At 41.9% G+C, this 23,598-nt stretch overlaps 1 protein-coding gene across 3 annotated transcripts in view; it reads left to right on the top strand.

Annotated features, from left to right (window-relative positions):
• ITPK1 (inositol-tetrakisphosphate 1-kinase) overlaps positions 1–22,800 on the top strand; it is a 117,845-nt gene extending 95,045 nt beyond the window's left edge. For all 3 annotated transcript variants that reach the window (XM_085549394.1, XM_015865245.2, XM_085549393.1), the window contains 6 exons: positions 2,471–2,569; positions 4,352–4,392; positions 7,920–8,085; positions 9,989–10,056; positions 11,509–11,671; positions 17,010–22,800. In XM_085549394.1, coding sequence (XP_085405520.1) covers positions 2,471–2,569; positions 4,352–4,392; positions 7,920–8,085; positions 9,989–10,056; positions 11,509–11,671; positions 17,010–17,332 — 860 coding nt within the window. In that variant the 3' untranslated portion in view covers positions 17,333–22,800. The remainder of the gene's footprint in view (positions 1–2,470; positions 2,570–4,351; positions 4,393–7,919; positions 8,086–9,988; positions 10,057–11,508; positions 11,672–17,009) is intronic.
• Positions 22,801–23,598: the final 798 nt, after the last annotated feature.

Below are 23,598 nucleotides of genomic sequence, written 5' to 3'. Positions count from 1 at the left end.
CTTTCCAATCTGAACTGGAGAGTATAGAAATCGTGTTTGTAACAGTCTCCTGAGAACTAAGGGCACTTGTGCATCACCAAAGATGGAAGACGCGGTAGCCTTTTCCAAAGAGTCCAGGTCAACACAGAGTTGGTGGTATGGCCAGACTTTCGTCTTTCATTCTCACCTCTAGACTGTTGTGCTCATTTGTTTGTATGTTTATTGTTTCCTTTTTAACAATGGTTCCCTATGGTGACTGGTCACTACTGGCTTGGGAAGAGGCAACAGCAGCATCTTGCACCCAACTTGTGCTCTGTAGGATTTTGCTGTAGCTGCTGTCTGCTGTGAGAGGTGAAGGGAAAGTTATATGTGCCTGTGGCTATTTGCTGCATCACATGGAGCGTATGGTGTAATTTTGTGCTGGTTAAACCCAGTTTTGAGATTGAGCCTCAGACGTAGAATTGTATGCCTATCCTGAACCTCAGGGCAGAAAAGGTGTAGTGAGACTGTGCTCACTTTGATAGTAGGAGCTCAGTGATGTAAGAAAGCTTCAGAGTTTGTTTGCCACCTTTGGAAGGAAGTAAGGATCATCACTGACTGATGGAGAACTTCTATAAACTGACAGCCACCTTCAGAACTGCAGTTAAACTCAGAGCGGCACTTCTAGCTGTAGGCTGTATTGAAATCTTGGGTTGGTGTTGTTTGTCCTCAGGTCTAGCTGTGAATTAATGGTTTGTTCTAGCAGCTTTAGTGAGATAGAATTGCCTTCTTGGTGGAGAAAATGCCATTGCTGTGCAAATTCTGCAGGAGCACTTTGAGATGCTAAGAGTCTTCTCTGATAATTTTTGTTGAGCCAGGTGGTCTTTTCTAAGTGCAGTGTCAAAGAGATTACTGTTTGTCCCTTCCTTCATCTCCCCATGCAAGTGTCATGTAATCGGCAGGAGCACTGAAACCTCCCTGTCTCCGATTGCTGTTTGCAGGGGAGAGCAATGGAGGGAGGTGAGATGAAACCATACGTCCCTCTTCGTTTACGCTCCGAAGGCAAAGTTATTTGTGAGCCGTAAGCATATGGGTGGGAGAGCTGCCAAGGCAAAGTTGCTCCCAAGTATCTGTAAACTAAATCTGATTCCTTAAATTCATCCAACTAAGGAACTTTATTTCACTCTGGCAAAGGCTTGTAAATATTGCAGTACCTGTCACTTTTGGATGCTGCTTTCTGTTTTCATAGCAGCAAACTGAAAACTTTGAAGTCTGGGATGTTTTGTTTAAGTTTCTAAAGGTTGACCTCAAAGCATCGATGTTTCTGCTCCTTTCAGGATGTATGAAAATAGTCTTTTCAGAGAAAAATTCTCGTGGCAACAGTATTGCTAATGGCTAGAGTTCTCATATGTTCTCAGAGCACTGAAGCAGCTATTGAGATCTGTATATCAAAGTATAAAAAGTTCTGCATCTCTTTTATTTTCAGTGTTGCTGTTTCCCCTTCTGTATGAGAGAAAATACATAAATGTATACTTAAAATGAAATGAAAAGCATTAATCCTGACAGCGCTTATTAAGTAGCTTCTAAATATGCAGTACTCTGAGAGTATATAGTTGATTTTAGCTGGGATTTTAATTTACATCTACTTCCTAAATTCTGCATAGCATAGCCTCCACCTGTTTGGGTTCTCTGTGCTCACTGGGATTGATGTTGATGTTAGTAGGGCATGTTTTTGCTTATTTTCAAGAAAAAATGCTGGCCAATACAAACGTGTGACTTGAGTTTGCTGGGTATAGTTGTTTCCATCAGGTATAAAGGTTTCACATGGTGTCCCTTGAAATAAGTCCTATAAATGAGTTTTGGCAAGCCCATTCTAAACTGTGGTTCCATATTATCAGCTGGCTTGAGTTATGACTCATTTGTGACTCCAAAGTCAATCTGTCCATAGTTAAAACTCAGTGGACACAGTATTTTAAGACTGTCCCTTTTGAGGAGCTAATTTAGGTGGTTCCTCTTGTCATGCATTGCTTTCATGACAGAGATGTCTCAATCAACAGTGAGATGTATTGCATGTCTCTCACCTTGCCTGAAATACATCCACACTGGAATCTGCTGCGTGAGTGGCACTCCAGTAATCCCTGCTTTGAGAGACTGCCTGCTCCCACCACGCTTGCTAACCATACAGGCTTCTGTAAAATGCTAAAAGCTAACATCCGTATGTCTTTTTACTTCATTGGCTACAGCTTGTGCAGTCATGTATTTCTGAGTGAGTAATGGTTTTTGCCTACCTACTAGAGAAAATGTAGGCCTTATATATTTCCATCTTAGTGTGTCCAAAAATTGGCCTTGTATCTTCTGAAATGTTTCTAGAATTGCAAATTCATGTTTGGCTGGTAGTCATTCTGATGCTTTAATATCAACTGGTAAAGCGTAGCTGTCTATCAAGAGCCTGTAAATACGCAGCTGAGAAGCTAAAGCCCTGGTGTTAATTTGGGCTCTTTTTGTCTTGCAGATGAGAGAATCTGTTCACCACCCTTTATGGAGCTGACAAGTGCCTGTGGAGAAGATACCTTGCAGCTTATAGAGAAGAATGGATTGGCATTCCCATTCAGTATGTATATGGATTTTTAGTTGGTGCTTAAGTTAGGTTTGGAATATTGCACAGGCTCCCCAAGAACATCGTGGCCAACGTTGCAGGAGAGTGTTTCATTGCCAGGGTGTACAGGCTGTTGAAACCTTCAGATGCTCTAAAGCAGTTTTCCACCACTCCTCCCTTTCCATGGTTCAAGCTGCAAATTATAATTTTGGGGAGTGGAAGAAAGAGTATGAAATGTATACCACAAGCTCCAAGGGCCTACAGTCTCAAATAGCTGCTGTGATCTTGTGCTTTTTAGCAGGTTTTGTTGTAGGGCTTGTGCTTTAATTTATTCCTTAATTTGATTGTTTCTGGTATTAAGTGAGCTGAATTGGTTAGTTGATGTTTGTTCCCTTGGTGTTTGCCTCATTTGTTAGGTTCAGAGGTAAAGTTGTGTGGAAAAAACATCTTTTGCCCTCGCTGCCATTGCTCTCCTAAAGGAGATAGGTCTCTTGAAATTAAACTGGAAAGCGGGAATTTAGAGCCCACTGAATGGCTTTGACACCCCTTCCTCACCCCATGTACACTGTCTTCTCTATACAGGCTGGCTAGTGATGGTCCTGTATTGTATCAAGCAGCATAACCTGTGTACACGCAGAGGGTGGTGACGCACCAGAACAGGTTGCCCAGAGATGTGGATGCCCCATCCCTGAAGGCATTCGAGGCCAGACTGGATGTGGCTCTGGGCAGCCTGGTCTGGTGGCTGGCAACCCTGCCCATGGCAGGGAGGTTGAAACTGGATGATCATTATGGTCCTTTTCAACCCAGGCCATTCTATGATTCTTTGTATTCAGAAGGCCTGAGTCAGTCCCTGTAAGTGATGATAAAATAAAAAAAAAATAAAGAAATAATGAGTGACATCGTGGGAATGCTTTTTCCAGATTCTTTTATTTAATTTCTTTTCCTAAATTATGCTGCTTTCCTGAGTGTGTGTCTGTAAGACATCATGCACCACTTTCCAAAATGTCCAATTATAACTTATTTTGGACTCTAGTGCGGGTCATCTACTTTTCATATCTGCCTGTTCTCTTGCCTGGAAGGTTTATTCTTCCAGCAGCCCCCAAAGAAGTCTTGTCCCATCCATCTCCTCACTACATGCAAGTTTTATCTCCTCTGACTAGCATAAAATCATCTTTGCACATCATGTGGCTCCCAGGATCTTCAGCTCTTTCCTGGTTTCATAGCAGCAGGAGCAGATAAGGAATATGGAAAAGAAACTGCTGAGCTCTCTCTGCTTCTTGGTCTCCCTCCATGATTTCCTGTGAAAAAATATGCTGTGTCTTTGTTTGGTTCAGACCATTTTGTCTCCAGCCCTTCCCCAGGAAGAGGGAAGCAAGAAAAGCAGTTGGTTTCCAATGTAACCCAGCTCCCTTGTTTTCAGGACAGCGGGTTTTTTGTGCTACATGTAAATTTTTACAGCCTCAGGCAAAACTACAAATGTTGGTAAAGTCAATGTAAAGTAGCCCTCTGAGTGGGCAGGGTGGCAGTTCCAATGGCGGCACTAACTCTTGAGCTTTCCACCTCTGTCTCACCCTACAAATGACCAATGTTTGCACCTCAGTTCCAGGAGGTGGGTGAGAGAGCAGAGGTTGGAGCAAGCAAAGCTTTGCAGTGACTGAGGATGCTGTTCAAGCAGTGGCTGTCAGTGTTATCTGGTACAGTCAATGCCTCCAGTGACTGTAAGTGTGGGTGGGTATGGATCTGTAAGGGTTTTGTGTGTCCTGTCTCAGTGGTGCTTTTTTCTTCTTTTTAATTTAGTTTGTAAAACCAGAGTGGCCCATGGAACCAACTCTCATGAGGTGAGTTAAAAACTCTTGTAGCTCTGCTTCCACTCCCCTTGCTGTTTGGTGCTTTCTGATTCCTTAGGAGGGCAGAATGAGGGCTATGCCCAAACCACTCACCTTCCCACACATCTTATTGGGTTTAGTAACACCAGTATTTTTTATGTGTATCTGACAGACAGCCAAATCTGTTTTCAACCTCCTGACATAAAAGCTTGTTATAGCAGTTTCAAGCTACACCCATCCTACAGCCCATTTAAGGGCTGACTACCACTGGGGAAGGATCTCTTTCTGGAGATCCCTCCTTTTTGGAGTTTTCTACCTAGATCCTCAGATACAGGTAAACATTTCTTCCTTGATTGTTTCTTTTTCACCATGATAATCTTTCTGACTATAACACCCATAAAGTACTGTCCTAACTGTTCTGCTTGTCCAACTGTGCACTTGCTTCCAACAGTTTGTAGTCAGACTCTGTCTGCAAGGCATCTCCTTTGTCAGCCTCTCATCTGGCTGGAGGTTACACAACGATGTGGGGGTTTCTGCCCTACTATGCTTCCCCTCCAAAACATACATAATACTGGTGAGAAATGGTTTTGTGCTGCAGATGAAGCAGAGAGGTGAATAAAGGCTGGCCGTTTCCTATTGGAACTACAGGAATAGCAAATAGTGTCTGTTTCCAGGCATGTTCAGTTGAAATAATGTGGTTGAAGCTGTGGGAAGAACAGAACTGGTACCATTATCTGCTTTTCCACATTCCCGTAAGGCAATTGCAGTTAAAACGGTTCTGTATTCCTGGAAGGAGTGCATTCTCTGTGAGCTTAGCTTCCTCTAAATTTAGGCAAGTTGAGTCCTGATTTAATTCTTTTCCATTTGTGCTTCTTGCCTTCCTGCATACCACAGCTCAGTTTTGAGAATCCTGTCCTCCCTGCTGGCTCCAAGAACGCCTGGCTTCCTTTGTTAGCAACATGGTCACGGTTCCAGGTTTCCCAGCTGCTCCTTAAATGTGCAGTATGTTGCTGCAGCATCTCTGGGAAGTGAAGGCCTTAAAGTAAAATGCCAGTCTAGATGAACAGAGTGCCTACAGCTGAACTTTTGAATAGACAAGGCTTTTAAAAACGTAGCTAGATTTTTCATTAAAGCTTAGTTTGGATCATTTTACAGGCATGGCAGGCAGATCTGTTAGTTTGCTGGAGCAGCTGCTATAAATTTTTGCTGTCATTCTTGAGAGCACTTGGGACTGGATCATTAATGAATTTAAGACTCAGTTCTCTGTTGGTTTTTCTGTGTAGAGTTCCTCTGCAAGTGCAACCTGGAACGTACGAAGCTTTCAGGGCCTGTCCAATTAGGCTTTGACTTGTGCTTCCCAGGTGAATATTTCCTTTATACAGTGCAGGCATACCATTGCCTCTGCCAGAATTACATTTTCTGAGCAAAAATTAGGCTGAAATATAAGCTGTGTTTTATCACATGAACTTATGGTTAGAGCCAAAAAAGGTCCCCTGGAAAGAAGCCTGAAGTCCAGCATGGCATTTTACATATTTAGTAGTGGTAGTCACTTTTGAAATTGTTGTGTTCTCAGGAGTGATCCAAAAGTATATTTATAATCAGAGAGGAGCTATCTTGTAAATGTTATTTTATGGGCAGTAATGGCAACAGAAGTGTAGGATAAATAGTCTGTTTACGATACAGCCTGTCTAGAAGATAGTAGGTATAGAAGAAATAAATTGTTACATGTTTTATTAATGGCTCCTCCTTTGGCTTTTGGTAATTTACTTAATTTGCTATAGAGATATTCCCACTGCAAAATTGACACTGAAACTAGGATGCAATCTGGCCAGAAATCTGCTTTTCTTCATAAGATGACTATTCAGAAAGATCAAGTATTGGCTAACAGGGACAGCTGAAGGTACAGGCTTGAATCTGGGCTTGGTGCCAGCCCTGTCTGGCAAGACTTCACATTTTGCTGTGAAAACACAAACTAGTTAGGTCAGGTGCTGTTAGTATTCATGTCCCACAGTTCCACATGGCTTCTGTACTGCAAATTGCATCAGCCAGCTCAGCACTGGAACCCCACTTCACCAGTACTACTTCTGTTAGAAACTGAACAGAGATGATGCCTAAAGGTTCTCCTTCCCAGCTGCTGGTAGGTCAGAACATAACTGTCCTTTGGTAAAGCTGCTGTAAGACATCAGAGAAAAGAACCATGGTTCTTGCCACCAGTGAAAGGCAAATGATGACAGTGCTGTGAATCATCTTGATGGACAGTGCTGCTGGTTAGGATAGGTTTTTTGCAGGTTATCACCAGTCATAAGTTCAGTCTGTGTGTCAACCAGCTGGCATCTGGTGTAATAGAGACAGCGTAAGAGTATCATCTGCACGTAGGCATTGAATGCTTAGAAAATGTTAATCTCCTGAGTCATTGTGCTTATATACAGACGGTTCTGTGATCCTGTGGTCTACCAGATCAGGAGCAAAGCAGAATATTAAATGGGTAAAGACAAAAAAAAATCTCAGACTTTTAACTATAAAAAGTGTAGTCATTACATCACTTACCATGCCTGTGTTTTTGATTAATAAAACCTATTAAATTACTATTTTTAATACAGGAACAGAGGTGTTATTAAGAATTCTGTATGTCAGTACAGTGTGCAGAAGTGAGTAGCTGATCACGTATAATATAAAGTAGAAGTGAAAGAGCATAAAGCAGAAAAGTTTCTTTGTAAAATCCTTCCAATTACTATGACTTCAGTAAGATACAGCTAGTGTCAGAAGGTACAAAAACTGACTGGAAGCATATGGTGAGATAACTCATTTACACCATGCTGAGGCAAGAAGCTCCAGTATTATTCTGTACCTTTCTGTGGACTTGTTGTGGGACCCACAGGAAGTCTCTTAACCTCTCTGGGCTGTTTTACATACCAAGTAAATGATTAGGCCGAAAGAGGACAGGGAGAAAACATGATGAAAAGCTCAATTTTTAGAATTTAGAATAATGGATCAAAACTGAAAATCATTGGCCCCAAATTCTCTGACAGTAAGAGATACTGGGTGCTGGAGAAAGTTATCTGATGATGTGGGTGAAACTCCATTGCTTATGACAATGCAACTGTACTGACCCAAACCACAGGAAATACAGCTGCAGAGTAAAACTTGTATTGTTATTACACAGGCCTACGCCTTTACGCTTCTATTATTCTCATGATAGAAGCTTGTGTTTGTATGGACTTTGTTGGCTGTAATGGTCAAATATTTTATCTCTTTTTTTTTCTTCTAAAGCCTTGTGATTCCAGTAGCATGTGTAATAGAAGTGAATGAATGAAATTGTGAGGAGCTGAGAATAAAATTTTCAGTGAAAACTGAAAGCTGTGCTGCCAGCTGTGTCTGAAGAGTTGTGTGTCAGTGAGATGGAATGAAGTAGGACTAGCTGCTGAGAAGGGAACAATCCACACTTAGTGAATGGATACCCACCAGTAGATGTTCCCCCTCAACACTTGTTGGTGAATATAAAGTTATTGAAAGACTTGTGCACAACTCTGTGTTTTCAGATGGCGATCATCTTCAACCAGGAGGGTCTGAAAGCTGTCCGCCCCCCTTGCGTCATCCAGAGCTTCATCAACCACAACGCTGTGCTGTATAAAGTGTTTGTAGTTGGGGAATCCTACACAGTGGTGAAAAGACCATCTTTAAAGAATTTCTCTGCTGGAATCTCAGGTATATAATGCTCTTTTACAAGGAAGTGATCGTTCTTAGAGCCTTAGCAACAAACAGCTCAAAGGAAGCTCAAAAAAATCTTCGAGAAAGTTGATTAAATGAAGACATCTGTTTCTTATATGTTATTTCTTCTGTATTATTTCAGTAAGAAGGAGGATAACTCAAATGCTCTGGAATATATATGAATGACATTTATATAGTAAATATTTATGCAACAATAAGCAGTGTCTTACCTGTTAGAAACAGTGTTTTGTGTAGTGTGCAAGCGTGGAGACAGAGAAATTCTCTGTTTTCCTAGTAAGGTCACATCATTTGTTCCGGAGTTTGTTTATAAATGTGCTTTGGAGAGGATTTCCTGGATTACATGGCTTCAGAACTTCCTTTCCCTATTTTTACCTCGATTATATATGTGTGTTTAAATTAAAAATCACTTGTGCTTACCCCGAAATATGAGGCCCATTGTTGTAAAACCCTGGTGCAAGTGTCCTTTGTTTTGTGGATACCGGCTGTTGGAGAACAGGAAGAATGGTCTTGTCAATAAGAACAGTGATCCTCCTCTAAGTCACTAGAGAGCAGTCACGTGAAAGGTTCTCATTAGAAGATTCTAAAACTTTCTGTATGGAAAAAAAATTCCTTCCTCTTGTTGGGCCTGAGATCTCCATTCTGTGGGGCATCAGAAGCAAGAAGGAATTAGCAAGGCATGGATCTCTCTATCAGCGAGCAGAAGGATGAACACAGACAGGGTCCTTTTAGGCAAAGATGTGTCTTTTTCGGGCTGTGCCACACTAAGTGTACACAGGGTGTGAAGGTGCTTGGTGCTCCCTGGAGCTCATGGTGGATGGAGTCCTGCAAACAGAAAAATCCAGCAGGTAGCAGGAGTGAAAGGGATCAAGCTGAAGGAAATGGACAAACAAGTGCCAATTTCCTGTGACTTTTTGTGATTTCTGCTGATCTTAATGTATCAATGTGTGCTCACCATTGTTTCTACACACAAGGACATTGTTAGTTGATGTGGAGTTCAGTAGTATCCTGGTAAAAGACCTTGTCTGTAGGTATGTATGGCAGTAGGTCAGATGTATTTACTTTTGGGTGTGCTGTGTGTCCTGATCAAATGAAACAGGCTGTGTTCATATAAAATACTGTGACTGGCTGTGGTTTTGCTGGAAGATAGTATGTTAAGGCATCTTTTTTAAACTGCTTTTGCTAATATCTCATCCATTAGTGTAAAACCCTGAAGTTGTCTGGAAGCTTATATAAAATAAGTTGGGTGGGCAGGTTAGGATAGGTGTCTGGCCTTCTTTCCACTATCAGTAGAATTCCAAGGGGGCCAGGCTACAAGTACCTACCTAACAGGTCTGACGGTTGCGAGGCACTCCCTGGAACTGACTGTCTGAAAGTACAGGATCTTTCTGAATGGGAGGAAGAGCAAGGAAGAGTACATAGTGGTCTCAGACTTTAGAGTGGATTTAAGTTTGCTTTTCACAGTTCTCCCATCTTTATCATGCACGGCCCTGTGGCTGCTCTTAAATGTCATGTCAGAGGCCAGCATGCCTTCTGATTTGAGCAGTCACACTGAATGTATCAAAGTGATAGAAATTAACTTCATTATTAATTGATTCTGTTTGATATATGAATCAAAGCTAGTTTTATTAACGTCTCATAGTTTTGTTTAACTGAGGGCTGAAGTCTGGAAACCACAGTTGTCCTGGGCCATGTTTTGTTGCCTGTGCTCATGTCCAAGCTGTGGGCAGGAGCACTCTTCAGGGCAGATGGTGCAGGGAACTACCTAGAATTGATCAAGAGTGGATTCCCTGGGCTGCAGTGCCATCTGCTGTTCCTTGCACTCATCCTTTGGAAATTAAAATCCTCTGTACAGTTATTTATAACCTTCTTTTAATTCCAGACAGAGAATCGATATTCTTCAATAGCCACAATGTCTCAAAGCCAGAATCATCATCTGTCTTAACAGCGGTAAGTATACTTGTTCTTTTTCCTCTAGCATAACTGGAAAATTGTCCAGTCCTTTCATATTAAAGTGCTGGTAGCTAGCAGCTCTCCTTAAGTTGTCTGCTTCCATGTTGCTGGCTGAGGTCTGTTCAGTATAATGAACCAGCATGGCTGTGTGTCCCTCTGGTATTCCTTACTAAGCTCTGGTGAGGAAGCACTGATCAGCAGGTCTGTCTGCTACACACCAGGCCTGAACTCCCCAAAGCCAGTGTAGACAAAGGGAAGAAGAGACTTCTGAATACAAATATCTGCCCCTTCCCTGTCTGGAGAGTTTCATAAGCATAAATCCTCCTCAGTTCTGTGAGGAGAGACAAACGGTGACAATTCAGACAAATTGCATTGGACGGAGTCATAGAGGATTATTAGCTGGCTGCGGTGCAGGTTTGGCTGAGCTGCAACCAAAGGGCCATTTCTGGGTGTCTTCTGAATCCATGTCTGGGGGTCTTCTGAGTCCAGTCATGCAAGCAGCTGGCACAGATTAATGCTTACATTACCAGACCTTTTAATAAGCTTTATACATATGAATCCAAATAAAGCTTCAGGTACTCACCTGCTGTGAAAGTCACTTTGCGGGACTGAGTCCTTTAAATCTGCGTCTTCAGGTTCTTTTCCATTTCTTGAGCTCTATTTGGGAACAGTTCTGTAGTCAGCAGTGTTTAATTTAAATTGTGTGCAAGACTGATGCACGTGTAAAATTTTAAAGCTGTAACTGTGCTAGTCATAAATCCCTTTGTGGGTAAATTTAAGTTTATGTAGAGAATATGCTCTTGTGAATTACCTGCCACCTCTCTCATACATATACATATTCCATGCACGCTTCTGCAAGCATACCAGTGTGCTTCTGCTGCATAACCTCTGGTTTAAAACGTGAAAAAATTACATCTTCCAGTCATAAATAATCTAAATTATTCTTGATAATACACGTCTGTAGAATAACTTACAGATGAAAATTCATGTGAAAGCTACCCCCTTTGAATTAGCTGCTGCCTTGAAGATACCAGCAGTCGTGCTGTATAGTTCAGATGAAACTAGCAGGTACAAGTCTGTCTTATCAGCCCCTCAACACAGGCAGGCCATAATCTACGCTGTTATAACAGAAGTATATCCAGAACAGCTGCAGCACAGGGTTAAATTGGCTGAATTTATTTTTCTAAGGTAAAGATTTAGTACTTAAAATTTATTCCTACACTGTTGTGTATTTTAAGGAACTACACCAACATGAAACAAAGAACCAGGTGCCTTAGAGTAGGTGAACTTCTGCTGTGTGTGGGATCCTGAATAAGAAGCTCCTGTTGTTTCTCTTTCATGCTACCAGTTCTCTGCAGTTTGGTGGATATGAGTCCTGGAAATGAAATTTAATGTTTGCACTTAAAAGACTGTTTCAGACTGTTAGTAATGTGTCCTTTTCCTCTATAGCTGGATAAAATCGAAGGAGTGTTTGAGCGGCCAGATGATGATGTCATCCGGGAAATCTCCAAGGCACTGCGGCAAGCTCTGGGAGTTTCCCTCTTTGGAATCGATATCATCATTAACAATCAGACCGGGCAGCATGCAGTCATTGATATAAATGCATTCCCAGGTGAGAAAGTCCTTTCCAGTCATGCTGTGCAGAAGCCATGAAGTGTGTACTTAGTGTGAAGTTTTGCTGCCGACGTCTCATATAATTATTTCTCAGGTGGGGAAAGGGAGAGCGACATGCAGAATTGTACTGAAATCAGAAAGTGTTTAATCTAGCAAGGACAAAACCCTAATGTAGATATGGAATGTGCTACTGAAGCAGTAGCTTTTAGGAGATAGAGTCAAAATTTAGTGGCTGGTGTAATGTGGCTTTCATGGTGTTGCTCAGGAACTGAAGCACAGGGCTGTGTGCTGGGGCTTGAACTTCCTGGGTCTGTCTTTCATTCTGAAAATGAAGAGAGAAATAATAAATTCTATTTTAAGAGATCCTCCAAGATTATTTTTTTCCAGACTCTGTACCATTAGAAGTGTTAAGGGGGCGGAAGGAGCAAACTGTTCCCTTGAAAATCTCTTCCTGTGCAGATTGATTCCCCCATGGAAAGGTGTCTTGGGCACAAAAGCAACAACAGCAAGAATCTAAGGAAGATAATAAGATCACATTTGTGGAGGAGTTGCTATAAAGTTTTAAATATCCTTGAAGGCTATCATAAATGGATCGTGGATAAGGAATACAGCAATAGAATGCAAGTGTGAAAATCTGTCCACCTCTTTAGTGCACCATATGCCTTGGAAGCAGCCAGACAAAATCCTCAACCACTGAAATTGTCAGGAGTTACAAGTGTGTGTAACAGGAGACAGTAATGCTCTGTCACCCGTGCTAGATTTAGTAACCTAACATAGGAAAGGATTAAATAATCTCTGAAACTGTTTTACATGCAGTTTTTCTCTTTGGAAATATTGTATCATTACCTGAATAGTCTTGTCTTTTTTCAGAGACATTGCCAGGCTGTTACATAGTTTGTTTAGCCTATGGTTGAATTTTCAGTGTGACTGAGGTATCTTTACAACTAGAAGCTTTGCCCTAAGTCACCAATCTTCTTAATCTTTCTGTCCAAATCCTCAATCCCGGTGCTGCCCAGTTGTGCCTCACCTGTCTGTGACGGCTTCCTCTTAAACCACCAGGCCTGCTATTCACAGGTCGCTTTGTTGCTTGGTTCTACCATATGGTGTTGATTCATTCTGCAAATCCATGATAACTGTCTTCTGCCAAGAGCAGTGAAACAACCTAAATCAGATGTCAGAGCAAAGTAAGTTTTATGAACAGGTTCATATTTCAGACACTGGATGTTGAAATCAGTGGTTCAAGACATCTCTTTGCAATCCTGCATTTTGCACTGTTTTTCATTCTGTACTTTTCGGTGACTTTTTTATTTGCAGGTATTGTTTCAAATTTGACGCTTTGTACAGACCAAACTACTTAATTTCTTGAAACATTGGGAAGTCCAGACAGGGCAACAGCTTGTGGCAAATTTAGCAACTTAAAGAGACATGAAATCTCCTTGTAGTGGCATCACCTTGCAGAACTTGCCTGCAGTTTTGTGCTCTGCTTTATGTCTATCCTAAGGCAACAGTTTCTGATATTCAGAGCAAGTCCTGCATTTCAGTCTGCACAGTAATTGGTCTTTGAATAGGCATCAACTGAATAATCTTTTCAAGATGCTTGAGAGCACAGGAAAGCTTCTTGCGCACAGTTGAACATTTTATCACACATGGGATTTTTTTTGGATAATGACCATGTGAGTAGTGAACATAGTTACCAGCTTTATCACCGTGGTGTTGAAAACTACTTGGATAAAGTTTAGAGGACAACAGCAGAGACCAAACATACAGAAGAGAGAAGGCTGGAGGTAAACGAGGCAATATTCAAACCTGTAAAAGACAGCAGTACTGAGAGAGATGAGCTGATCTTAAAGCTGCTGAGATCATAGGAGAAGTAATGGGGTAACATTCAACAGAAGAAAATTTACGTCTCGTCCCTGTTGCTCAAAAGCACATTCAGTCCAGGCAGATGCATTTCCCTCCATGGGCCAATTTGATTCAAAGATGAGCAGCTGCAAGGGTATCAGTGGAGCCAACTCTATGCTAACAAGAAGCTGAAATCCAGCACTGCTCAAAGGAGTCCCTGACGGGCTGTGTCAGCAGTGGGTTCAAACCACTCAATTCCTGGATGGGGTTTTCCCTCACTTCTTTTCCTCTAGTTGTCCTGTCCTGGAAGGATTGCAGTAGAGCCAAATGGAAGCCAAATTAGACACTTTGGGGACCTGAAGTACTGCTGCTTAGTGGGAAGGGATAGGAAGAGGTGTCTTTTCAGTGGTATTTACTCTTTCATGGAGCTCAAGCTGCACCTTGGGGCCAGGCCTGACCAAAGTCCTGTCCAGCTGCCCAAAGGCTTGGCTTCTTTGTCCATTTGTCTTTCATGTCTACCCAGCTTGGAGCTCACTTGACCTTGCCACTCCATGGTTATCATGTTGAGATTAATTTAACATTAGGATTTAGAGCAGATGTACCTGGAGGAGGAGGCTATTTGTTATCTGCTTCATTTAGCATTAGCGGCACTTTGGAAAGATGTTAAAGATAAATGTCTAGAAGCCCTATTGTGTCTCCTGTTATATAGAAAACTGTCTGGGCTATATTTAGCTGTGGTTACCAGCTGAGATATTTAACTGTAGGTCTGTCACGTAGCATGTGGGTTTTATGTTTGTCTGACCTCAGGTAACAGAAAAGAGGCTCCATGCAGCCTGCTGTTGCATCACAGCAGCTGATCTCAGCAAGCCTGAGCAGCAGCCTTTCAGCAGGTTGTGTGAGCTCTTATGTGGTAACTGGGAGGTAAGGCACTGGGTCTGGGCACATGGTTTGTGTGTGTGAGCACATTGCCACAGATACAGGCTGTGGACAATCCAGTTCTCTTTCCTCTGGTGAAGATGAAGAAAACCAGAGTATGCGCCAGCTGAAGGAAAGTTTGCTAAAAATCTGGAGGGTAACATCAGTAATGCTGGCTTAAATGTGCTTGTGGGCACTTAGTGGCTCTGCAAAGCTCAAGGAGACAGGGTGATTGTTTTCTGTGGATTTCCTGGGTGAATTTCTTGGGTCTTCTGACTGCTTGCCTGTGTAACGTAAGCCCTGACTTTGTTACCATTGATTTCTGAAGCTACAATTTAGGTTACCCTTCTTGATGCCTTGTTGTCACAATAGTGATGATGTCCCACAGTTGTCTTTTAGAAAGATGTTCAGCAGCAGCCAGGGAACAGGAAGAGCCAATATTGACACTTTGCAGCCATCCCCATCTTGTGGATCAGGACCTGAGACACGCTGGTCCTCTTCCTCCCTTCCCTGTATTTTTTAATACATACTTTTTTTTGCTGTATGAACTTTATTCTCAATGACCAAGCAGAATTATTTGGGCATTTCCATGCAGTGTGCAGTGGGCTGGCACAGAGAGAAGGTTATCTGAAATGTATAGCTTCCTTACACTGTAACATCTGCTGATTTCAGGATTCTGTAACTGGCCATTTTATTCCTATTAAATATTTAAAGCAACTTACTTTGTGAGTTTACCATGTGCCTTCAGACAAGGCTGGTTTGTTTTCAGCAAGCAGACATAAAACCATCTAGGGTCTATGGGTCTCCTCTCGAATATTAAAGCTGTTACTATGGAGATGGCTTATTCCCAGGGAGCCAGGAGGACTCTGAGTAGATTTGAAGGCTAATCCCATGTCTTTTACATAAGCAAGAAAGCATAACAGGCACCTCTATCAGAGAGGTGGAGATCTTGTTCTGGCTCCCATGGCCGACTGCAAGAGCCTCAGTTGTCCCTGGCTGATGGGGGGTATAATGTGGGTGACTGGCCACTGGAAGGTTTTAAATAGCTGATTTGTTCGGTGAATTTGTGTAAGGGTCTTAGAGACAGGAAAACTGGGAGCTGTTTGTTGTCACTCAAACCAGTAGAGATATGAGACCTGTTTGGGAGTACCCAAGAGAATTGTGAGCGAGTGCAGTAAAATCCAAAGCAGTGTGGCAGCCTACATAAGAGTTAGCTAATGTGTGGGTTATAAATACCCCACAAAACCACCACATTTATCTCAAGGTTGAACTGTCCTCTTACCCTGTGTTTTTCAGGAAGCTGGTTTCTTATTGCCAAAGAAATTTGGCTTTCACAGGAGAAGGGAGATTCAAATGGAGTTATTTATGGTTCTTCTGGCCTTCTGTCATGTCATTAAAAGTGTTCTAAAATGTGCATTTATTTGTGGTCTGCAGTTCTGCTCTTGTGCTGATCTGTGTGAATGTGTGCTATTCATGTGGAACTTCTAAACTGCCATTTATTGCTTTAGTCCCCTGTATTAATATTAGGTCACCTTTAAATACTTTTATAGGTATTCAGAAACAATCAGCCTAGCACATTTAATACATTGAATGTCACATCACCTCCAAATACTAAATCAAATTGATACCAATTTCAGCTATTGCAGTAGTAGCTAAGTTCCATTTCAAGACCTTATATAGATGTGTCGCGTCTGATTCAATTTTAAAATGAATATAATAATAAAATTGTGTCTATACCAGAGTGTTTAAAATAAACCAAGAACTCTGTACACCTGCTGCCACAAAAGTATGTAGTATCTCCTGGACTGTCTGTTTTAGCCAAGACATTTGTTGTTAAACTCTGCAGTACGGATTGTCTGGAATCTCTTAACAGAACTATGCAGAAAGGTGGTTTTAGTGCTGACCCCAAATCCCACTGTTTCTACCTAATGCTGTATCATTTAAATATATTTAGTCTCCTTGGCTTTGTTTTTAGGCGTTGTTCATAGCAGGGAACACATTTTGGGTGCTAAGTTAGGTTAGATTAGACAAGCACCACACTGCTTCTTCCAGTCAGACTCTGCCTTTCTGTAGGGGGCAGGGCCTGCTGTGCTCTTCTCTGGGGTCCCCCTAACTGAAAGGTTGCTGGGAAATTGTAGAGGGTACAGACCCTCAAGGAATCTGTGCTTTAGAGCAAGTGTCTGTAGTAAGTCCTAGCAATGGAATGCAGAAAATTGATGCTAGAATACAGCTTGTAACTTAGGAGAAAGGCTGGACTTGGAAGCAAATGATAGGGTATACCTAAAATTATAAGTATACATATGTATGTGGGAGGAAAAGGAAGCAGAAAATCTGAGAAGTGATCTAGTGCCTCTTATTGAACTATTTGGACAGAAGTATTTTAGCAGCAAGGGTCTCTGTTCCCTTTTATGCTATCCTGCTTGTGCTTTCAGTCACAGTGGCATCATGGAAAAAAGCTTTTTATTGTCAATGGCAGGGTGAGGACAGACTACGAAATAAAGTAGAAGAACCATTCAAAGAACATTTCGAAACTACTCAGCTACATTTTCTTCCTCTTTCTTTGTTTTTCCCCTTTTCAGGTTATGAGGGCGTTTCCGAGTTTTTCACAGATCTCCTGAACCACATCGCCGCTGTCCTGCAGGGTCAGGCACCTGAAGTGACCCAGCTAAACCGCAGCAAGCTCCTGGCTGAGCAGACCGGCGGGATCATGGACGAGCGGATATGCTGCGCGAGTACGGGCTGTCGCAGCGTCATGGGAAAAGACTCCTCCTGGATTGTGGACAGCGAGACCAACAGCTCAGTAAAACTGCAACACCAGAGACTAGGCTGCAACTCAGCAGTGTCCCCCAGCTTCCAGCAGCACTGCGTCGCCACGTTGGCCACAAAAGCTTCCTCCCAGTAACTTACCAATGCCATGGACTGAGGAAAAAGCAGCAGGGATACAAATTGTGGTCCCAGAAGCAGATCAGGCTGTAATAGTACAATTATAAAAACAAAACAAACAAACAAAAAAAAAAAAAAAGAAAGAAAGAAAGAAAAGAAAAGAAAAAAAAACAAAAAACCACAATACAAAAAAAAAAAGCAAAATAACCATTTAAAAACAAAACACCTTCCATTTGATTTAACCTGATTTGCTGATGAAATGGTCCGAAAAGAGGAGGGTGAGAAAGTGATTCAGCTCCACTTCATCAGATTCCAATTGTAAATCTATAGTGAGTTTACACACACGCGTGGGATTTAACACTAGACCTTTCATTGTGGGAGGGTTGCTCTTTTGTTTCTATTGTTCTTTGTAATCACTGGTGACCAGCATTTTAAAGTCGGACCTCGTGGTATCAAGGAGATAATAATGTTGAAATGGAATGTATGAATGTAACAGTGCTAGAGATTTTTGCCTAAAATCCTCCCATTCCTTTTTCCAGGTAGGCCATTGCAAAAGACAACTTCAGTATCGCTAAACCAAATCTCTTGTAGCATTGTCAGGGTGTTGACAGAGAGCTTATTGTGAGCCGCAGCTCTTTGATGGGACCGAGCATGCTGGTTGTTAAGGGCTCAGTACCAAGCAGCCACCCCAGTTCCTGCTTCACAGCTTTACCCCAGGCCTCCTTGCTTTAGTCACCAGCAGCTTCTGGCTACACTTGCCGACAGCAAAATGCATCTGATCCAGGCAGACTAGAGGCTGAAAAAGGGGTACAGGTTGTTAAGTTGAGTGATTTAGTTGATGAAATAACATTCTTTCCATCATCTTCTAGAAGAGCAGCTCATCTCTGAGCAGAGAAATTAATTCTCCTTACCTTGCACTTGTGAGGATTCTGGGACAGCTCTGCTGAAAGGCTGCCAACCAGAGCCGGGCATCCTGCTTACAGCAGTACACCTGGTCTAGGTGTAACGCAGTTGCTGCCTTCCACAGATCCACGGTGCTGCACTTTCTTTTTTCCTTTGCAAATGATATGTAAGCAGAATGAGTACCTTTGTGTGACAGCGGCGTGCGGCAGTTCTGTCTAGCGTATCTTACTGTGAGCTGCCAGGTGGGCAGGTGAGGTTGTTTGCAGTGGTGCTTCATACTATTTGTAAGTGAGCGCAGCCATGTTCTGTCTCTTGAGATGTGCAGTAAACCTGCAGTGTTCACCTGCTGCTGCATCTTCTAGCATGGCAGCATCTTCTGCTGTTGAGCATTCCTGCAGCTTTTGCCAATTCTGAACACTAAACTGGAAGTACCCAAGTCTATCAGTGCTGAGAACATAGACACTATTATGGTTCACTGAGTGGCCTTCTCTTTCCCTAAAATATATTTAAGAGGCATGGAGGTAAGAAAATGTCCTTAGTTCAGCTCCTAGCTTGCAGGTATGGTAGTCTTTCTATGGTGGGTATTCAAAAAGCAGCCATCACTGCAGTATTTAATGCCATTTTATTAGTATCCTGCATTAGATTGAGAGGAAATGCATTACCACTTAAAAAGAAATGATCTAGAGCTTAAAGCTTGGGCACACCATGGAGAGAGCAGTAAACTGTAGAAAGTGCCACCATCCTGACCTGATGGTAGCAGTCCTGGAGGAGAGGGCATTGTGTTGCAGTTGTTCTGTGCAAGCTCATTTTTCTCTGGGAGAGATTGGGTTTGTTTGCCAAGTGCCATCGTAGAGAAATTTCTGTAGCTGGGTTTGCGTTTCTGAGGACAGTCTGCAATGAGAGAGGAGGACCTTGTGAGCGTGGTAGAATTCCAGGGCACATCAATACAGCCAGCTTCCTATCCTGTTGCAGACCAGCCCCAAGCTGGGCTCTCTTTGCAATCCCTGTATGCTTCAAGGCTGCTGATCCCCACATTGAGTGCAGCTTGCAGGTCTGGGTCATAGTGGTGTGAGTGAGTCAGATGTACATAGGTGTGGGTTTATACGAGTATTCAAGATAGACCAAACCTTTCATAAAGCCGTGACTGAAATAAAATTGACATCTACAGTTTGGGATTTGTATTTGTTTGTTGAAAATAAAAAGTGTTTTTATGTTATGTGTGTAACAAAAGATACCCTCAGGAAGGAATTTGCCAGTGCTTATTTTTGTATGGTACTTTCGTGTAACCAACTGGTGGAGTGTTTGTAGACTTTTGCCTTTTGCTCCCTTTATTATGGCTTGGGGTTGTTTTGTTTTGATTTGTTTTGCTTTAATTTGGTGGTGGGATAGAAGCGATGATGTTAAAGCTGAGTTAGTAACTGAAGACCTTTCAAACGAAGTATGTTTACATGAATCTGAGTGTCGGATCCAATTGAAATGTCTGTATGCTGTTTCCTAGTTAGAACATCAAATGAGAGTTTTATTTTCCTGGCTGCCTTCTGAATTTTGGTTGGCCTATTTTGCACTGCTTTATTTCTCCAAAATAAACTACTGAAATATAATTGTGCATTTTAAACTTGTTTACAAATGATTGTTAAAAGTTTATTTTGTAATTCTCTGAAGGCTTACAGAAATGCTATATTTAAATATTACTCCAGACCTTGGCTGTAACTAAAGAAGAAGTTTAGGTCGTTGGTGTGATCAGCGACGTTTTTTCCCATAGTCTGTAATTTATTTCTTATTTATCAAATGTATCTGTATCACTTTAATTTACCAGGTGCAGATATGCAAGTACCTGTTTGTGATGTGGCATTACAATAGAGTTCTCTCATAAATTACCACGCGATTGCTGTATTGCTATATTTCCTTGCAGAAATTATTGTTGTGGCTCATATATTAGAGTGCCGCCCAATCTCACAGGCCATTTAGGAGACCGGTTTTTGAAAGCCAAACCTGTAAATTACCAAGTGTCCAGACATACAGTTACATTGGAGCACACATATGTTATTAAGCCTGTGCTAAAGTGCTTTTCTGAATTGCTGCCTCATTTGGTAAGTCTAGGATAGCTTTGATTTATGATAAGCTTCACAGTAATTTAGTTCTTGTTCTGTAGTCTTTTCCTTTTATTTTTCTTGTGTGTTTTAAAGTAAGGAAATGCAGTAATATTAGACCATACCATAATACCCTTGCTCTTAAAATTGCGGACAATCTGGGGGAGATTTTCCATAATGTCTTGTTTGAATTCTGTTATTGTGGGTTAGAAAATTATTGCTATGTTTTCAGAGGCACAGCTATTGCTGCTGTGTTGATTGGAGCAATTAAGTTAAAATGACGTGGTCACCAGTTTGCTTCTTACGGATCTGCTTCTGTTCTGCTTCACTGTTTTCAGTCCATAAGAACACCATTAGCTTGGCTGGAATCTCCTGCAGGTTTTGTGTCAGCGTGATGGAGGAGATTTGACTGTGATTTCTGCTATAATTATGTAGCTGACTTCAGTAGATGAAGATTATCCCCTGTTGAAGAGAACTTGAATGGTATTAGTAGTGCACTTAATGCAAAACCATCCCCATCATCCTCTCCCTTTTACTGACGTTGCCATGTTACATTGGGTTTGCAGTGACTGCATCAGGACATTTGGGTCATACAGAAAACCCAGTGTAGAAGTGCAGCCTGACCACATGTGCCAGCACTGACACTCTTAGCCTGCAGCTCTTCTGCCTTTGGTAAGCACGTGTCTGGCTCTTCCAGACCTGTTCAGACCATTGGAATGAGACATTTGCTGAGAGATCTTCATTTGGAACACATCAGTGTTTGTGCAGAGGAGTCTGCAACAAGTCAAATAAGAACCATCAGCTTCATTTGCTGTCCTCATAGATGGGTACAAACCAAGAGCCGGGCCCTGGGACAGGAGGGAAGTACAGTGGATGGCTCAAGCTGAGGCTGATGTTCCTCAGCCAGCTGTGGGCTGTGCCCAGTCAAGGAGCGACTGCATGGAGCAGTGCATGGATCGGAGTGGCAGGGCACAAACACTGACTGCAGGTGGCCAAAGGTGCTTGAATTGACTGACCAAAAAAAAAAGAACAAAACAAAGGAAAAAGGAAACTCCTGTTTCCATCCAACAAAAAGAAACCCCAGGCTTAGCAGCAGTTCAGCTAACGTGGGTTCCCCAAAGTCTTGGTGTGGCAGCAGTGACCACGGGTCAGGCTTTTTCACACTCGCTTGCAGCCTTACCTTCCAGAGTGGTGCAGAGAATCTTAGGATTGGGTTTGTTAGTGAATAGAATCCGTTTTGAGTTTGTAGCCATCTCCCCATGTGCGTACTGCAGGAGTTCATTTGCATTACTTTGCTAATTTTCTTTTCCTCCCTCCTTCTGGTCAGAGATGTATTGATTTCTGTACTCAGTATACAATTACTTTATGGTGTTGCAGCTGTGTGTTTCGTAATAGCAGGATGTGAAAATGCTTTGTGTAGATTAAGATATTTCCTTTAATATAATCTCCTCCCGCTTTCATGTGTGACACGCGTTGCTGATTTTATTTGTAATATTGCTTTAATACCTATCTCAGAGGAATGTAACCTCCAGAAAAGTACTTTCCACATCTTCACTACCTTTCCTTTCCTTTCCTTTCCCTATTCACTCTGTGTGGACCCAAGCCATCAAAAGTTGAGCTTTTGACGGAGTGGGTTTCACGTCCTCTGTGGATGCTGTTATGTTTACATGGCCACACTAATTGCTAAAGTCTGTCGAAGTTTGAGAGGATCTGGGTGCAGATGAAAGTGTTAGGATAGTAAATCCTCGGGAACACAGGCATGATAGCATCTGTAGCAAGCACAGGCTCCAGGTGTTCTTGCTTTGTGTACAGGGAACTCTTGGAGACTGGTTCATCCCTAGTGGTAGTGCAGTTTCCCTGTGGAAGAAAAAAATCACCATAAGAAAATATACTCTGATGAAGAAGAGGGATGAGAAGAGGTAGGTGAGGATTGGGGATAAAGTCGTGGTCAGGGGCCACTGTGATACCATTGGGCCAGGAGTTGGCTCTGTTATTTTTTTATAGCAATCTTGGGAGACGTTCTCTCCCTGCATTTCTCACCCTGAATCCACTGGGGCTGATGCCAGCAGTTGTCTGTGAGCCATGAGCTCAGTAGGCAGTGGCCTTGTCCAGCGTGCCTGGAGTTTGCAGGGGGCTCCTGAGCATTATAAGTTGATTGATGGCCTGGAAATCTCTCAACACTCTAGAAATAGCTGGAACAGTGAATGGAGTTGGTGAAATTCAGGTCTTCCTCTTCCATCCTTTTTAAAGAAACCCACTTTTTATTTCCTCCTTCATTCTTTACACAATAGTTTTTAGATATAAATTATTTTAACATTTTTTTGTGTGTGTGTGAAAAAAGTCATATATACATATATAAAGTTATTAAAAGGCTGAGTATATGTTGAGTATAAAATAGTGACTTCTTTGTTTCAGGTGTTAGCAGCCCCTAAACATGAGTTGTTTATCCTCTTGTAAAGTCAGTGCTGTAAAAAATAAATAAATAAAAGCTGTATTAGGTGTATCCTTTATTATTTATTTCTCAATGCAGTACATGATACGGCTTGTGTATACCTTTGTGAGAGCCATCTACTGAGATGCAGTCATTCTTAAAATCAAGTAACAGTAGTTCCTTGGGATCCCAGCAGTTCTGAGACAAGTGGCCCTTCACGTGTGGGTCATGTTGGATATTGTCCTTTCACATGCCAGCTGTGCTCCCCACTTCAGCATGGCTGAGGCCCGGGGACCATTCATTGTGCCAGGTTTAAGTCTGTCAATATGTGTGTTCAGATCCGACTGTGCAGTGTTGACACGTGCATCTTGTGATTTGCTTCAGCCCTCTTCACTATGATTTCTGAAACGGGATTCCCATTTTGTACTTAAATTTGTCTAGAATGATTTAAAAAAAAAAAACACCTTAAAAAGTCATGGTTTACTGTAAACAACAACAACAACAACAAAAAAAAAAACAAATATTTGCTATTTGGCATCTTCAGTTGCATGACTGATCGGATCTGACAATGGAGATGGTGCTTTCATCTAACAGCAGTGATTTCAATGGTAATATATTGTTTTTCTTTCTTTTGCCAAGCACCTGTGATGGACAATGTTTTGGTTTCAACAGTAAAGCAATATGCAGTAGGTATTGTGGCATTCTCTCTGTACTTGTTTTGAAGACGGAGCTGTCCCTTTCCAACACATAATGAAAATAAATGCCTTATAACAAATTTTACTTTGCCTTCTCTTTATGAGTGGGTAGGGCAGTGATGGGAGTAGCTCACTGTGGGAAGCTTCCTCAGTGTCATTGTTACTT

The sequence above is a fragment of the Coturnix japonica genome, chromosome 5 (assembly GCF_054131305.1).
Source record: "Coturnix japonica strain WE chromosome 5, WE-NBRP24, whole genome shotgun sequence".
Lineage (NCBI taxonomy): Eukaryota > Metazoa > Chordata > Aves > Galliformes > Phasianidae > Coturnix > Coturnix japonica.
The sequence above is the reverse complement of the archived record's forward strand: the minus strand, read 5'-3'. Positions and strand labels throughout refer to the sequence as shown.